The sequence below is a fragment of the Aotus nancymaae genome, unplaced genomic scaffold (genome assembly GCF_030222135.1).
Source record: "Aotus nancymaae isolate 86718 unplaced genomic scaffold, 86718_ANA_hifiasm-v0.15.2.pri h1tg000012l, whole genome shotgun sequence".
Lineage (NCBI taxonomy): Eukaryota > Metazoa > Chordata > Mammalia > Primates > Aotidae > Aotus > Aotus nancymaae.
The window spans coordinates 33,399,747-33,418,279 of record NW_026988423.1 but is presented as its reverse complement, the minus strand read 5'-3'; the positions used below and the strand labels follow the sequence as shown (position 1 = coordinate 33,418,279).

General features: G+C 38.9%; 1 protein-coding gene across 5 annotated transcripts in view; it reads left to right on the top strand.

Moving 5' to 3' along the window:
* Window positions 1–18,533, top strand: part of ARHGAP32 (Rho GTPase activating protein 32) — a 202,262-nt gene that overhangs the window by 149,279 nt on the left and 34,450 nt on the right. For all 5 annotated transcript variants that reach the window (XM_012470116.3, XM_012470115.3, XM_012470117.3 and 2 more), the window contains one exon: window positions 16,789–16,938. In XM_012470116.3, the coding sequence (XP_012325539.1) occupies window positions 16,789–16,938 (150 nt within the window). The remainder of the gene's footprint in view (window positions 1–16,788; window positions 16,939–18,533) is intronic.

The following is an 18,533-nucleotide window of genomic DNA, read 5'->3' as shown; positions in this document are numbered from 1 at the left end:
GCATGAACAGACACTTCTCAAAAGACGTTGTTGCAGCCAAAAAACATCACTGATCATAAGAGAAATATAAATCAAAACCAAAATGAGATACCATCTCAAGCCAGTCAGAATGCCGATTATTAAACAGTCACGATACAACAGATGCTGGCAAGGATACAGAGAAAAAGGAACAGTTTTACTCTGTTGGTGGAAATGTAAATTAGTTCAACCATTGTGGAAGACAGTGTGGCAATTCCTCAAAGATCTAGAAGCGAAAGTACCATTTGACCCAGCAATCCCATTATTGGGTGTATACCCAAACGAATATAAATCCTTCTGTTTTAAAGATAGATGCACACATACATTCATTGCAACACTGTCCACAGTAGCAAAGACATAGTATCAACCCTAACAGTCGTCAGTGATAGACTGGATTTAAAAAATGTGGTACATATACACCATAGAATACTATGCAACCGTAAAAGGAACAAGATCATGTTCTTTGCAGGAACATGTTTGGAGCTAGAAATCATTATCCTCAGCAAACTAAGGCAGGAACAGAAAGGCAAACACAGCATGTTCTCACTTATAAGTGGGAGCTGAACAATGAGAACACATGGATGCAAATTGGGGAACAACACACAGTGGGCCTGTTGAGATGGTTAGCAGGAGGGAGAACATCACGAAGAATAGTTAATGGATGCTAGGCTTAATATCTAGGTGATAGGTTGATCTGTGCAGCAACCATCATGGCACACATTTACCTATGTAACAAACCTGCACATCCTGTACATATACTCTAGAACATAAAATAAAAGTTGAAGAAAAAATTGTTTTCTAGCATACTAGTAAAATTGCCAGTTAAGGGCATAATTGAAGCATGATATCATTGTACAAAAGAAGAAAAGAAAATTAAAATACCTAGCAATATTCCTAATAAGAAGTATATGGAATATGTCCTTTCATGAGGAAAATCAGAAAACTCTATTGAGAGATATAAAAGATTTAGAAAAATTATGACATACTCTTTACAGGTAGAAATATTGAATATTATAGAAATTAAAATCTTTGAAATTATTATATAATGTTAAATTATTACAAATGAAACATTAGTTTTCTGGAGATCTTGTCAAAATTATTTTACAGTTCATATGGAAGATGTTTAAAAATGAACCATTTATGTTTGATGGCCACTCTATAACAAAGATTCATAACACACAATCTGCTAGCAACTAGAGGAGAACAAAACTCATACAAGCCTGTAAATTTTAATATAGTAATATTAAATGTGACAAAATTCTGAAGTTAGCCAATTATACTATAAATGTCTCAATAGTAGAAAAGTGAGCATGTAATTTAATTTTACTGTGAGGAATTTCAGATACAACAGGTTGTAATTTACCCAGAGTTTCAGAGCTAGCATGTCAGAGATAGCGTCAACATTATATTGAGATTGCAAGTAAGTTTAAATAGGTGATATAGAAAAGAACAAATTGTTTTCATTTTATCTGTGTTGCAGTCTGGGATGACTGCTTTGTTGTGCTTTGCCCAAAACTTTTACTGGTTTAAGCCTGGAAAGTTCCATGTCTCAGGAAACTTCTCAGTCATGGACTAACCAGGATGGTTGGTCACCTTTTGTAGTCTATAAAAAAGACACTATATCTGTAAATAGTGTTTTCCATAAAATGAAAAAGAAATGGATGGCAAATGTCTAATCTTGTGTAGAGTAGCCCATCTAGGGGTCTGTCTAGGCCATAAGTTACTCTAGGCACACAAAGTTCCCTCAGGAGCCCTCGTTTGTTCAAGGCTGTTAAGATTTAGATTCATGAGAGGAGTTCCAAGATGGCCGGTTAGATGCAGCTCAGGATTGCAGCTCTGAGTAAAAGTGCAGAGGGTGAGTGGACGCCACATTTACAGACGGATTTTTATTGCCCACAGACCAGGAGATTCCCAGGTGGAGGAGCCCCACGGGTAGGCAGGGCAGCTGTTTTGGCCGGCGCGGCTGTTTTGCCTGCGCCCCGGCACAGCGGCTCCCAGTGCAGAGTAAACGGGACTGTGTTCCCACTTAGCCAGCAAGGGGAGCTGAAACACAGAGCCAGGCCAGGAGATTCCCGGGCAAAAAAAGCGCCACGAATCTCAGAGCCACGGTTTCAGCCAGTGCAGTGGGTTGCCGCACAGGAAATCACACAGATCCTGGTGCCTATTCAACAGGTGACGAGGACACCTGCTAGAGAGCTGACCATTCAACTAAAAAACAAAAGGCTCTGAGACAGGGAGCCCGGTGATCAGGGTCGGCTGATCCCACCCCCACACACAAAAAAAAACAAAAAAACAGCAATTGGAAACGCTCAGAGTTGAGAGTTTCACAGCAAGCACAGCTGAACCCGGGATGGTCCAGCTCTGTGGGGGAGCGGCATCCGCCATTACTGAGGCAGCCCGCTGTTGCTGAGGCAACCCGCCATTGCCAAGGCAACCCGCCATTACAGAGAGAGTCCACCATTACAGAGGCGGGCCAACATAGCAGAAGCAATTCTAACTACACCCATATAAACAGGACTGCAGGGAAGTTCACACAGCAGCTGGGCGGAGCCCACAGCAGCTCAACGAAGCCTCTGCAGGCTGAGAGTGACTAGGCTGCCTCCTTGTGGGCAGGGCAGCCCTGAAGAAAAAAAAGGCAGCAGCACAGCGGAAACTCATAAAGCCCTAACTCCCTGGGACAGAACACCTGGGGAAAAAAAAGGGGGTTTATGAGTCCTGCTGCTGCAGACTTAAATTTACCAGCCCAGCAGCTCTGAATGAACCACAGGGCTCACAGCTCAGCACCTGAGATAATATAAAGGACAGACTGTTTCCTCAAGCAGCTCCCTGACCCCCATATATCCAAAGAGTCACCTCATAAAGGAGAGCTCAGACTGACATTTGGCAGGTATCCTTCTGGGACAAAGAAGAAGAAGAAACTGGTAGCAAGCTTTACTGTTCGGCAGCTGCTGCAAGTGATCCCCAGGCAAGCAGGACCTGGAGTGGACATCAGCAGTCCTACAGCAGAGAGGCCAGACAGTTAAAAGGAAATCTAAGAACAGAAATAACTTCATCAACAACAAACAGGACGTCCACTCAGAGACCCAATCAGAAAGTCAACAACTACAAAGCCGACAGGTGGATAAATCCACAAAGATGGGAAGAAACCGGCGCAAAAAGGATGAAAACACCCGAAACCAGAACACCTCTCCTCCTACAAGGGATCACAACTCCTCACCAGCAAGGGAACAAGACTGGACGGAGAATGAGTGTGATGAAATGACAGAATCAGCCTTCAGAAAGTGGGTAATAAGAAACTTCGGTGAGCTAAAAGAACATGTTCTAACCCAATGCAAAGAAACTAAGAACCTTGCAAAAAGATTTGACGAAATGCTAACGAGAATGGACAACTTAGAGAGGAATATAAGTGAATTGATGGAGCTAAAAAACACAAAACGAGAACTTCGCGAAGCATGCACAAGTTTCAACAGCTGAATTGACCAAGCAGAAGAAAGGATATCAGAGGTCGAAGATCAACTCAATGAAATAAAACGAGAAGGCAAGATTAGAGAAAACAGGGTAAAAAGGAATGAACAAAGTCAACAAGAAATATGGGACTATGTGAAAAGACCTAATCTACGTTTGATAGGTGTACCTGAATGTGATGAAGAGAATGAGTCCGAGCTGGAAAATACTCTTCAGGATATTATCCAGGAAAACTTCCCCAACCTAGCAAGGCAGGCCAATATTCAAATCCAGGAAATACAGAGAACACCACAAAGATATTCCTCAAGAAGAGCAACCCCAAGGCACATAATCATCAGAGTCACCAGGGTTGAAATGAAGGAGAAAATACTAAAGGCAGCCAGAGAGAAAGGTTGGGTTACCCACAAAGGGGAGCCCATCAGACTCACAGCAGATCTCGAGCAGAAACCCTACAAGCCACAAGAGAGTGGGGGCCGATATTCAACATCCTTAAAGAAAAGAACTTTCAACCCAGAATTTCATATCCAGCTAAACTAAGCTTCATAAGTGAAGGAAAAATAAAATCCTTTGTGAACAAGCAAGTACTCAGAGATTTCATCACCACCAGACCAGCTTTACAAGAGCTCCTGAAAGAGGCACTACACATAGAAAAGAACAACCAGTACCAGCCACTCCAAAAACACACCAAATGGTAAAGAGCATCAACACAATGAAGAATCTGCATCAACCAACGGGCAAAACAGCCGGCTAGCATCAAAATGGCAGGACCAAATTCACACATAACAATATTAACCCTAAATGTAAATGGACTAAATGCCCCAATCAAAAGACACAGACTGGCAAATTGGATAAAAAGCCAAAACCCATCAGTGTGCTGTATCCAGGAAACCCATCTCACATGCACGGATACACAAAGGCTCAAAATAAAGGGATGGAGGAAGATTAACCAAGCAAATGGAGAACAAAAAAAAGCAGGAGTTGCAGTTCTCATCTCTGATAAAATAGACTTTAAAGCAACAAAGATCAAAAGAGACAAAGAAGGACATTACATAATGGTAAAAGGATCAATGCAACAAGAAGAGCTAACAATCCTAAATATATACGCACCTAATACGGGAGCACCCAGATACATAAGGCAAGTTCTTAATGACTTACAAAGAGACTTAGACTCCCACACAATAATAGTGGTAGATTTCAACACACCATTGTCAATATTAGACAGATCAACGAGACAGAAAATTAACAAGGATATCCAGGACTTGAACTCAGACCTGGACCAAGCAAACCTAACAGACATTTACAGAACTCTCCACCCCAAATCCACAGAATATACATTCTTCTCAGTACCACATCACACCTACTCTAAAATTGACCACATAATTGGAAGTAAATCACTCCTCAGCAAATGCAAAAGAACAGAAATCATAACAAACAGTCTCTCAGACCACAGGGCAATCAAGTTAGAACTCAGAATTCAGAAACCAACCCAGAAACGCACAGCTTCATGGAAACTGAACAACTTTCTCTTGAATGTTGACTGGATAAATAATGAAATGAAGGCAGAAATAAAGATGTTCTTTGTAACCAACGAGAACAAAGACACAACATACCAGAATCTCTGGGACATATTTAAAGCAGTCTCTAGAGGAAAATATATAGCAATAAGTGCCCACATGAGAAGCAAGGAGAGATCTAATATTGACACTCTATCGTTAAAATTGAAAGAGCTAGAGGAGCAAGATCAAAAAAACTCAAAACCTAGCAGAAGACAAGAAATAACTAAGATCAGAGCAGAATTGAAGGAAATAGAGACACGAAAAACCCTTCAAAAAATCAATAAATCCAGGAGCTGGTGTTTTGAAAAGATCAACAAAATAGACCACTAGCCAGATTAATAAAAAAGAAAAGAGAGAATAATCAAATAGATGCAATTAAAAATGATAAAGGGGATATCACCACAGATTCCACAGAAATTCAAACCATCATCAGAGATTATTACAGACAACTCTATGCACATAAACTGGAAAACCTGGAAGAAATGGATAAATTCCTGGACAGTTGCCTCCTCCCAAGCCTAAACCAGGAAGAAGTCGAAACCCTGAATAGACCAATAACAAGGTCTGAAGTCGAGGCAGCAATTAAGAGCCTACCACTCAAAAAAAGCCCAGGTCCAGATGGGTTCACAGCTGAATTCTACCAGACATACAAAGAGGAACTGGTACCATTCCTTCTGAAACTATTCCAAATAATCCAAAAAGAGGGAATCCTTCCCAAATCACTTTATGAGACCAACAGCATCCTGATACCAAAACCTGGCAGAGACTCAATAAGAAAAGAAAACTACAGGCCAATATCCATGATGAACATAGATGCAAAAATCTTCAATAAAATACTGGCAAGCCGATTGCAGCAGCACATCAAAAAGCTTATCCACCATGATCAAGTAGGATTCATCCCGGGGATGCAAGGCTGGTTCAGCATACGCAAGTCTATAAACATAATTCACCACATAAACAGAACCAAAGACAAAAACCACATGAGTATTTCAATTGATGCAGAGAAGGCCTTTGACAAAATTCAACAGCCCTTTATGCTAAAAACCCTCAATAAACTAGGTATCGATGGAACGTATCTCAAAATAATAAAAACTATTCATGACAAACCAACAGCCAATATCATACTGAATGGGCAAAAACTGAAAGCATTCCCTTTGAAATCTGGCACTAGACAAGGATGCCCTCTCTCACCACTCCTATTTAATATAGTACTGGAAATTCTAGCCAGAGCAATCAGGCAAGAAAAAGAAATAAAGGGTATTCAATTAGGAAAGGAGGAAGTCAAATTGTCTCTATTTGCAGATGATATGATTGTATATCTAGAAGACCCCATCATCTCAGCCCAAAATCTCCTGAAACTGATAAGCAACTTCAGCAAAGTCTCAGGATACAAAATCAATGTGCAAAAATCACAAGCATTCCTATATACCAATAACAGACTTAAAGAGAGCCACATCAAGAACGAACTGCCATTCACAATTGCTACAAAGAGAATAAAATACCTAGGAATACAACTAACAAGGAACGTAAAGGACCTCTTCAAGGAGAACTACAAACCACTGCTCAACGAAATAAGAGAGGACACAAACAGATGGAGAAACATTCCATGTTCATGGTTAGGAAGAATCAATATCGTAAAAATGGCCATACTGCCCAAAGTAATTTACAGATTCAATGCTATCCCCATCAAGCTACCAATGACCTTCTTCACAGAACTGGAAAAAAACACCTTAAACTTCATATGGAACCAAAAGAGAGCCCTCATAGCCAAGTCAATTCTAAGCAAAAAGAGCAAAGCGGGAGGCATCACACTACTGGACATCAAACTATACTACAAGGCTACAGTAATCAAAACAGCATGGTACTGGTACCGAAACAGAGATATAGACCAATGGAACAGAACAGAGGCCTCAGAGGCAACACAACATATCTACAACCATCCGATCTTTGACAAACCTGATGAAAACAAGCAATGGGGAAAGGATTCCCTGTTCAATAAGTGGTGTTGGGAAAACTGGCTAGCCATATGCAGAAAGCAGAAACTCGACCCCTTCCTGACACCTTACACTAAAATTAACTCCAGATGGATTAAAGACTTAAACATAAGACCTAACCCACCATAAAAACCCTAGAAGAAAACCTAGGCAAAACCATTCAGGACATGGGCGTAGGCAAGGACTTCATGACCAAAACACCAAAAGCATTGGCAACAAAAGCCAAAATAGACAAATGGGACCTAATCAAACTCCACAGCTTCTGCACGGCAAAAGAAACAGTCATTAGAGTGAATCGGCAACCAACAGCATGGGAAAAAATTTTTGCAGCCTACCCATCTGACAAAGGGCTGATATCCAGAATTTACAACGAACTAAAACAGATTTACAAGAAAAAGACAAACAAGCCCATTCAAAAGTGGGCAAAGGATATGAACAGATACTTTACAAAAGAAGACATACATGAGGCCAAGAAGCGTATGAAAAAATGCTCATCATCTCTGGTCATTAGAGAAATGCAAATCAAAACTACATTGAGATACCACCTCACGCCAGTTAGAATGGCGATCATTAAAAAATCTGGAGGCAACAGATGCTGGAGAGGATGTGGAGAAATAGGAACACTTTTACACTGTTGGTGGGAGCGTAAATTAGTTCAACCATCGTGGAAGACAGTGTGGCGATTCCTCAAGGACCTAGAAATAAAAATTCCATTTGACCCAGCAATCCCATTACTGGGTATATATCCAAAGGATTATAAATCGTTCTACTATAAGGACACATGCACACGAATGTTCATTGCAGCACAGTTTACAATAGCAAAGACCTGGAACCAACCCAAATGCCCATCGATGATAGACTGGACAGGGAAAATGTGGCACATATACACCATGGAATATTATGCAGCCATCAAAAACGATGAGTTCGCATCCTTTGTAGGGACATGGATGAAGCTGGAAACCATCATTCTTAGCAAACTGACACAAGAACACAAAATCAAATACTGCATGTTCTCACTCATAGATGGATGTTGAACAATGGGAACACATGGACACAGGGAGGGGAGCACTATACACTGGGGTCTGTTGGGGGGGTGGAGGGGGACAGCGGGGGTGGGGAGTTGGGGAGAGATAACATCGGGGAGAAATGCCAGATATAGGAGAAGGGGAGGAAGGCCGCAAATCACACTGCCACATATGCACCCATGCAACAATATTGCATGTTTTTCACATGTACCCCAAAACCTAAAATGCCATAAAAAAAAAAAAGAGAGAAAAGATTTAGATTCATTCAAGCTGTATAGTAGGGGAGGGGCAAAGCAAGATGGCCAAATAAAAGGCTCTACTGATTGCTTCCCCTTCAAGAACACCAGATTTCACAACTATACACACATTAAAACCCTCATAGGAACCAAAAATCAGATGAGCACTCACAGTACCTGATTTTACCTTCTTGTTGCTGAAAGAAGCACTAGAGAGGGTAGGAAAGACAGTCTTATATCTCCTTTGTCACCCCTTCCCTGTTGCCCATTAGTAGCCCTGTGGTACAGAAAGAGAATCTGTGCTGTCTCTTGAGGGAGAGCATAGGGATTGTGAGACTTTGCTTTGAACTCAGTGCTGCCCTGTCACAGTGGAAAGGAAAACCAGGTTGAACTCAGGTGATGCCCACCCATGGAGGGAGCATTTAGACCAGCCCTAGACAGAGGGGAAGGACAGGTTGAACTCAGGTGATGCCCACCCATGGAGGGAGCATTTAGACCAGCCCTAGACAGAGGGGAAGGAATCTCCCTCCCTGCGGTCAACACTTGAGTTCCAACAAGCCTCACCACTGCAAGCTAAAGTGCTCTAGGGCCTTAAATAAATTTGAAAAGCAGTCTAGGCCACAAGGACCTACAACACTTTAGGCAAGTCTTAATGCTGAACTGGACCCAGAGCTAGTGGACTCAACGGGCCCATGACCTACTGAGACACCAGCCAGGGTGGCTAAGGGAGTGCCTCAGCCACCTCTCCCCCAACCCTTGGCAGGACAGTTTGTGACTCCAAAACAGAACACTTCTTTCTGATTGGGGAGAGTAGAAGGAAGATTAAAGAGGATTTTGTCTTACATCTTGGATACTAGCTCAGCCACAATAGGAAAGAGCACTGGTGAGAGTTATGAGGCCCCCATTCCAGGCCCTAGCTTCTGGACCACATTTCTAGATACAGCTGGGGTCAGAAGGGAACTCACTGCCTGGGAAGGACTCAGTCTTAGCAGGCTCTATCACCTGCTGACTAAAAAGCTCTTGGACCCTGAATAACTAGCAGAGATACTTGGGTAGTATGCCATAGGCCATGGGTGAGACTCTGAGATATGCTGGCTTCAAGTGAAACCCAGCCCATTCTCAGCTGTAGAGGCTATGGTGAAAGACTCCTTCTGCTGGGAAAAGTAAAGGGGACTTTGTCTTGTACCTTAGGTACCAGCTTGGCCACAGTGGGATAGAGCGCTAAGCAGACTCTTGGGGACTCTTGATTCTAGGCCTTGGCTCTTGGTCAGCACTTCTGTACCTGTCCTGGGCCAGAGGGGAGCCCATTGCCATGAAGGATGAATTCCAGGCCTGGCAGCATTAGCCACAAGCTGAGTGGAGAGCCTTGTGGCCTTAAGTGAACATCAGTGGTAACCTGGCAATACTCCCTGTGGGCCTGTGATGGTGGTGGCCATGGAGCAGGGCTCCTCTGCCTGTGGAAAGGGGAAAGAAGAATGGGAAGGACTGCAACTCATGGTTTGAGTGCCAGCTTAGCCACAATACAGTAGAACAACAGGTAGATTTCTGAAGTTTTTGACTGCAGTCCCTGGCTCCTGGACACCTCTGGACCTGCCTAGGACCTGGGGGAACTCATCGCCTTGAAAGGAAGGGCACAACTTGGCTGGCTTTACCCCCTGCTGATTATACATTCCTAGGTCCTTGAGCAAACAGGCAGTAGCCAGGTAGCAGTTACAGTGGGCTTTGAGCAAGACCCAGTACTATGCTGGCTTTGGGTTTGACCCAGGGCAGTCCCAGTTGTAGTGGCTACAGGGGTGCTTGTTTCACCCCATCCCCAGCTCCACGTGGCTCATCACAGAGACAGAGAGAGACTTTGTTTGGGAGACAGAGAAGAGAACAAGAGTCTCAATCTGGTAATCCAGAGAATGCTTCTGGATTTTTTCAAAGACCACAAAGGAAGTATCTCTACAAATCTGTAAGAACTATATCATTACTGAATTCAGGAGGCAACCAGTGCAGATACAGCTTGCATTGTGATGCAGATCACAACACCCAAGTTCTTTTGAACACCTGGAAAGCTTTCCCAAGAAGGACAGGTACAAACAAGCCCAGACTGTGAAAACTACAATAAGTACCTGACTCTTGAATGCTCAGACACTGACAAACATCCATAAGCATCAAGACCAAGACTATCAAGAGCATTTGGTGGGGAAAATATGACCCCACCAAATTAAATAGGCACTAGGGACCAACCCTAGAGGTGTGTGACACAGAATTCAAAATAGCTATTTTGAGGAAACTCAAAGAAATTTAAGATAACACAGAGAAGGAATTCAGAATTCTATCAGATAAGTTTAACAAAGAGATTGAAATAATTAAGAAGAATCTAGCAAAAGTTCTGGAGTTCACAAATGCAACTCAAATACTGAAGAAAACATCAGAGTCTATTAATAGCAGAATTGATCAAGCAGAAGAAAGATTAGTGAGCTTGAAGACAGACTGAAAATACAGTCAAAGGACACACTCAAAAAAAAAAAATGAAGCATGCCTGTAAGATCTAGAAAGTAGTCTCACTTGGGCATGTTTAAGTTATTGGCCTTAAAGAGGAGGTAGAGAAAGAGATAGCAGAAGAAAATTTATTCAGAGAAACAGTAACACAGAATTCCCAAAACAAAAGATACCAATATCCAAACACAAGAAGTTTACAAAACACTAAACAGATTTAACCCAGAAAAGACTACCTCAAGGCATTTAATAAACTTCAAAAGGTCAATGATAAAGTAAGGATACTAATAGCAGTAAGAAAAAAGAACATACAGTGGAGCTCCAGTACATCTGGCGGCAGACTTCTCAGTGGAAACCTTGCAGACCAAGAGAGAGAGTGAGTGCATGACATATTTAAAGTGCTAAAGGAAAAAAACTTTTCCCTAGAATAGTGTATCTGGTGAAAACATCCTTCAACATGAAGAAGTAAAGATTTTCCCAGACAAATAAAAGCTAAGGAATTTCATCAACACCAGACCTGTCCTACAAGAAATGCTAAAGGGAATACTTCAATCAGAAAGAAAATGACATTAATGAACAATAAGAAATTATATGAAGGCGTAAAACTCACTGGTAATAGTAAGTACACAGAAAGACCTAACACTAACTATAGAGTGTAAACTGTTCTTAAGTAGAAGACTAAATGATGAACCAATAAAGAATAATAACTAGAACAACTTTTTAAGATGTAGACAGTATAATAAGATATAGAGACAACAAAAACTTAAAAAGCAAAAGGATGAAGTTAAAGCATGCAGTCTATTAGTTTTCTTTTTGCTTGTTTATGCAAACTTGTTATCAGCTTAAAATGGTTCATAAGATAGTATTTGCAAGCCTCATGATGACCACAAATTCAAAAACATACAATGGATACACAAAAAGTAGAAAGCAAGAATTATAACACCAGAGAAAATACCTAGGAAAAGAAGACCACAAAACTACCAGTAAACAAATAACAAAATGGTTGGAGGAAGATCTGAACTTATCAATAATAACATCAAATGTAAATGGACTAAACTCTTAAATAAAAAACATAGAGTGGCTGAATGGATGAAAAACAAGACCCAATGGCCTGTTGCCTACAGGAAATGTAGTTCATCTATAAAGACACACAAAGACTGAAAAGAAAGGGATGGAAAAAGATATTCCATGCCAGCGGAAACCAGGAGTAGCTGTACTTATATGAAACAAAATAGATTTCAAGACCAAAACTATTAAGAAGAGACAAAGAATGTCACTGTATGATGATAAAGGGGTCAATTCAGCAAAAAGATAATAGCAACTGTAAACATATATACACTGAACACTAGAGCACCCAGATATATAAAGCAATATTGTTAGAGCTAAAGAGAGATATAGATCCCAATGCAATAATAGCTGGAGACTTCAGCATCCCACTTTCAGCATTGCACCAGTCTTCCAGACAGAAAATCAAAGAAACACAGGATTTAATCTATACTATAGACTAAAAGGACCTAATAAATATTTATAGGGCATTTATTTCAACAGCTACAGAATACACATTCTTTTCCTCAGCATGTGGATCACTCTTAAGGATAGACCATATGTTAGGTCACATAAATCTAAAAGTATTAAAAAAAAAAAAACATTGAAATGATATCAAGCATCTCTGGCCACAATGGATTAAAATTAGAAATCAGTAACAAGGAATTTTGGAAACTATACAAACACATGGAAATTAAACAATATGCTCCTGAAAGATGGTGAATCAATGAAGAGATTAAGAAGGAAATTGAAAAATGTCTTGAAACAAATGATTATAGAAACAACATACCAAAATGTATGGGATACAATAAAAGCTGTACTAAGAGGGAGATTTATAGCTATAAGTACCTACAAGAGAAGGAAAAGAACAACCTTGCAATGTATTTTAAAGAATTTAAAAAGCAAGAATAAACCAAACCCAAAATTCATAGAAGAAAAAGCAATAATAAAAGGTCAGAGCAGATACAAGTGAAATTGAAAAGAAGAAAACACAAAAGGTTAATGAAAGAAAAAGTTGATTTTTGGAAAAGTTAAACAAAATTGACAAACCTTTAGCTAGACTAAGGAAACAAAAAGAGAGAAGACCCAAACAATCAGATATGGAAAAGGAGACGTTACAACTGACAGCGCAGAAATTCAAGGGATCATTAGTGGCTATTATAAGCAACTATATGCCAGTAAGTTGGAAAATCTAAAATAAATGGATGAACTTCTAGACACATTCAACCTACCAAGATCAAACCATGAAGAAATCCAAAACTTTTTAACAGACCAATAACAAGTAATGAGATCAAAATCATGATAAAAAGTCTCCCAGCAAAGAAAAGCCCAGGGCCCAATGGCTTAACTGCTAAATTTTTACCAAACATTTAACCAGAGAAGAACAAATACCAATTCTACTCTATTCAGAAAATAGAGGAAAGAATATTTCCAAACTGATTCTATGAAGCCAGTACTATTACACTGATACCAAAACCATGACACATCAAAAAAAAGAAAACTACAGGCCGGTATCATTGATGAATATTGATGCAAAAAATCCTTAACAAAGTACTAGCAAACTGAATCCAATAACACATTAACAAGGTCATTTATCATGACCAAGTGGGAGTTATCCCAGGGATACAAGGATAGTTCAACATACACAAATCAATAAATGTGATACATCATATCAACAGAATGAAGGACAATACCATATGAACATTTTAATTGATGCTGAAAAAGCATTTGATGAAAATTCAGCATCCCTCCATGATAAAACCCCTGAAAAAATAGGTATAGAAGGAACATATCTGAGCATAATAAAAGCCATATGCTACAGATCCATAGCTAGCATCCTACTGAATGGGGAAAAACTGAAAATCTTTTCTCTAAGATCAGGAACATGACAAGGATGCCCACTTTTACCACTGTTCTTTAATATAATATTGGAAGTTCTGGCTACAGCAATCAGAAAAGAGAAAGAAAGGACACTCAAATTGAAGAGGAAGAAGCCAAATTATCCTTGTTTGAAATGATATAATCATATATTTGGAGATCCTAAATACCCCACCAAAAAACTATTTAAATTGATAAACAAATTCAGTAAAGTGGCAGAATACAAAATTAACATGGAAAATTCAGTAGCTTTTCTGTATCAACAGTGAACAATCTGAAAAAGAAATCAAGAAAGCAATCTTATTTATAATAGCTACAAATAAAATACCTAGGAATTAACCAAAGAAGTGCAAGATCTTTATGATGAAAACTATGAAACACTGATGCAAGAAATGGAAGAGAATACAAATAAATTGAAAGGGTATTCCATGTTCATGGATTGGGAGAGTTGATATTGTTAAAAATGTCGGTATTATTCAAACCAAACTACAGATTTAATATAATTCCTATCAAAATACCAAGGACATACTTCACAGGAATAGAAAAAAAATCCTAAGATTTATCTGGAACCAAGTAATAGCCATAGCTATCCTAAGCTAAAAGACCAAAACTGGAGGAATCACATTACCTGACTTCAAATTATATTACAGAGTTGTAATAACCAAAACAGCATGGCATAAAAACAGACACATGGACCAATGGAACAGAATAGAGATCCCAGAAACAAATCCACACACCTACAGTGAACTAATTTTTGTCAGAGGCGCCAAGAGCATACATTGGGGAAATAACAGTCACTTCAATAAATGGTGCTGGGAAAACTAGATATCCATGTGCAGAAGAATGGAACTAGACCCCTCTCTCTCACCTTATGCAAAAATTAAGTCCAAATGGATTGAAGACTTAAATCTAAGTTCTCAAACTATAAAACTACTAAAAGAAAATATTGGGAAAAATCTCCAGGACAGTTAGAGAGGGGAAAGATTTCTTGAGTAACACTTAACAAGCATGAGCAACTTAGGCAAAAATGGACAAATGGGATCACATCAAGTTCAAAAGCTTCTGCACAGCAAAGGAAACAATCAGAAAAGTGAAGAGACAACCCACAGGATGGGAGAAAATATTTGCAAACTACCTATCTGACAAAAGATTAATAACCAAAATATATAAGGAGCTCAAAACACTCAAAGGAAAAAAATTTAATAATTTGATTAACAAATAGGCAAAAGATCTGAATAGCCATTTCTTAAAAGAAGACATACAAATGGCAAATAGGTATATAAAAGATGCTGAACATCATTGATCATTAGAGAAATGCAAATTAAAACTACAATGAGATGTCATCTCACCTTAGTTAGAATAGCTTTTATCCAAGACAGACAGTAACAAATGTAGAAAAAAGGGAACCCTTGCACTTTGTTGGTGGAAATGTAAATTAGTACAACCACTATGGAGAATAGTTTGAGGGTCCTCAAAAAACTAAAAATAAAACTACTATACAATACAGCAATTCCCCAAAAGAAAGGAAATTCATATATGGAAGAGATACCTGCAGTACCATGTTTGTTGTATCCCTGCTCACAATAGCCAAGATTTGTAAGCAGCCTCAGTGTTCATCAGCAGATGAATGGATAAAGAAAATGTGGTACATATACACAGTGCGGTAGTATTCAGCCATAAAAATATAATGAGATTCAGTCATTTGCAACAACATCCAACAACTGGATGTATTATATTAAGCGAAATAAGCCAAGCACAGAAAGACAAACTTCGCATGTTCTCCCTTATTTGTAGGATCTGAAAATTGAAACAATCGAAATCAGGGAGACGGAGAGTAGAAGGATGGTTACCAGAAGCCAGAAAATAAGCCAATGTTGGGGGAATAGGATGATTAATGGGTACATAAAAAGAGAAAGAATGAATAAGACCTGGTGTTTGATAGCACAACAGGCTGACTACAGTCAAAATTAATTTAAATGTACATTTAAAAATAACTACAAGACTATAATGGGATTGTTTGCAACACAAAGAATAAATGCTTGAGGGGATGGATATCCCATTTACCCTGGTGTTATTATTACACTTTGCATGCCTGTATCAGAATACCTCTTGTATCCATAAATATATATGCCTACTGTGTACTCATGAAAAATTTAAAAATGTATAGCAGGATTCAGTAAGGCTCCCAGTAATCATCTGCAAACTGAGTAGGTGGATTAAGGCCATCCGGCTTAGTCTTCTATCTAACAACTAATCTTTGACCTCATGATATTGTTGTATGTCGATGTTTAGCTTAATTAATTATCCCTATAGGCTGCACTTCTCAGCAAAAGTCATTTTTAAGAGATTTGTTTACTTTCAGTTTTTTTCAATTGTCTTTCTAATGTATCAGTCAGTGGAAATATTTTTTCAAATATTAATTTACTCACCTCTTGCCTTGATCTTCAAAGGATTGAAGAGGAGTATTTAGTATATTAAAGACGAATGTTAATGGAAGATCTGATGCTTGCGTGGGTGTGTGTTTTGTATTTATATACCCATTAGGTTGACAAGTGTGTTCTGTGTCATCATGGGCATGTTCTCTTTGCAAAATGAAGAGTTTTCTTTTTTCAGTTGTATTTAACAGATTACAAGTGCTATGAAAATTTCTAACCATCAAGTAAAATAATTTAAAAATTGACCAGAAATGCAAATTACTTGTACATCATTTTAAGTCTTACTTATTTTAAAGATCTCCAAAGCAATGTATTACAGCAAAACTCAGGTTCCTCTTGTAATCCTGTAACATTCTTAAGTGTGCATTGGGAAGATGACTGGTTTACCAAGCATGATTCAGATGTCATGGGTTCCAACACTTGAATTTGCTCACACTCTCATAAAGTAAGGTGGTGAGAAGAAAGTACAGAATTATGATGTTATTTATAACACAACTCTTAGCTAAACTTCTGCTGAAATTTTCCTGAAGATTATAAAGTGTATTCATAATAGATTATTTTGCTGTCAGCCTCTTGAGATATGTTTCTTTTTATGCTAACTAAAATGTAACCTCTTGCCACAACCAGGATATTTTCTCTTTATTGATTTTTAGTGTCTAAAAAGCACGGCAAGCTCATTACTTTCTTACGAACATTCATGAAGTCTCGTCCAACAAAACAGAAGCTGAAGCAGCGGGGAATCTTGAAAGAGAGGGTGTTTGGTTGTGACCTGGGGGAGCACCTTCTAAATTCCGGTTTTGAAGGTAAAAATAAAATGTGCAAGCATATACTTTGAGTTTTTGATCTCTCCATATTGGTTCTCTATAACTGATTATGGAATAGATTTATGCAAATGATACTTGTTTCATTTCAGTTCAATGTATGTATTAAGTAAGCTTTCTCAGTTACTCAGTTCTGTGTGGAGCTGAGAATGAAAAGTCTAAGAATGCACTTTGGCATCAGAGATGCTCATGTTCTGTTTGGGAAGAGTAGGACATTCACACAAAATGTATTACAACCACCCTGTTATTTTGTTAGTTTCTATTTCTCCCTAGATAGCTTCTTCAGCCAGTTTTGCCACCCACATTTTATCCTAAAATATTTATCTAATTCTTCTTATGGAAAAAACTATCATAGTTTTGACACATAAAGTGCCAAAATCAATCTTCCAATTTTTTTTTGTTTTTAAAGAGACAAGGCCTTGGTTTGTCACCCAAGCTGGAATGCGGTGGTGTGATAATAGGTGACTGCAGCCTTGAACTCCTGGACTTAGGCAGTCCTCCCACTTCAGCCTCCTGAGTAGCTGGGACTAGAGGCATGCACCACAACACCTGGCTAATTTTTCTCATTTTATTTTTTGTAGAGAATCTGTATTTTATTTTTTGTAGGAATCTATATTCCTTTATTTATAAATTAAATTATGAACCAAGAATTTAATTTTTGAGTGAGGAGAAGGATAGGAGGGAAAGAAAAAAAAGTTTTCCTTTTATATTTTAAAATAGCTCTTTCCTCTAGCATCTCTTTCAGAGATTCCAGAAGATGAAGGCAGGATCTACCTATAATGTTGTTAAGTACCGGAAATAGGTGATTGTGAAATTCAAAATTTGTATGGGAAATACCCATTGTCCCTTTTGAGAAGACCATTAATGAGAAACAGTGGTAAAGTAATAATAATACCGGGTTGATAGTATCAAGTTTAAATTAAGGTCTTACTCATTGTTTAAAGAATATCAATGGACTTAGGAATTTAATGCAAACTGTACCATGTTTCTTGAGAGAGTAGACAAAATGTTATTTCAAACAGATGTTATTCTCAAATTAATACCAACTTAATGGAGATCCCAAAAAAAACAAAAACTCCCAGGATTAGTTTTGCAACTAATGCACATGGAAAACTCAATCAGTAAGAATGTCAAAGAAAAAAATCAGTGATAGGATAGGAGACATCTAGTTTTACTAGACGTTAAAACAATATTCAAAACTAAAAAGGCAGAGTTTTCACTGGGTGCAGTAGCTCACATCTGTAATCCCAGCACTTTGGGAGTCCAAGGCAGACAGATAGCTTGAGCCTAAGAGTTTGAGATCAGCCTGTGCAACATGGCAAGACCTGGTCTCTACCAAAAATACAAAAATTAACCAGCGAAGTAGTACGCACCTGTAATCCCAGCTACTTGGGAGGGCAAGGTGAGAGAGCTCAGGAGGTGGGGTTTGCAGTGAGCTGATTTTACACCACTGCACTCCAGTCTGGGTAACAGAGCAAGACCTTATCTTAAAAAAAAAAAAAAAGGCAGAGTTTTTTGCAGAGAATGAAATGTGAGTGAAACAGCTTAGAGTGTTCAGAAATAGTTGTTATTATACA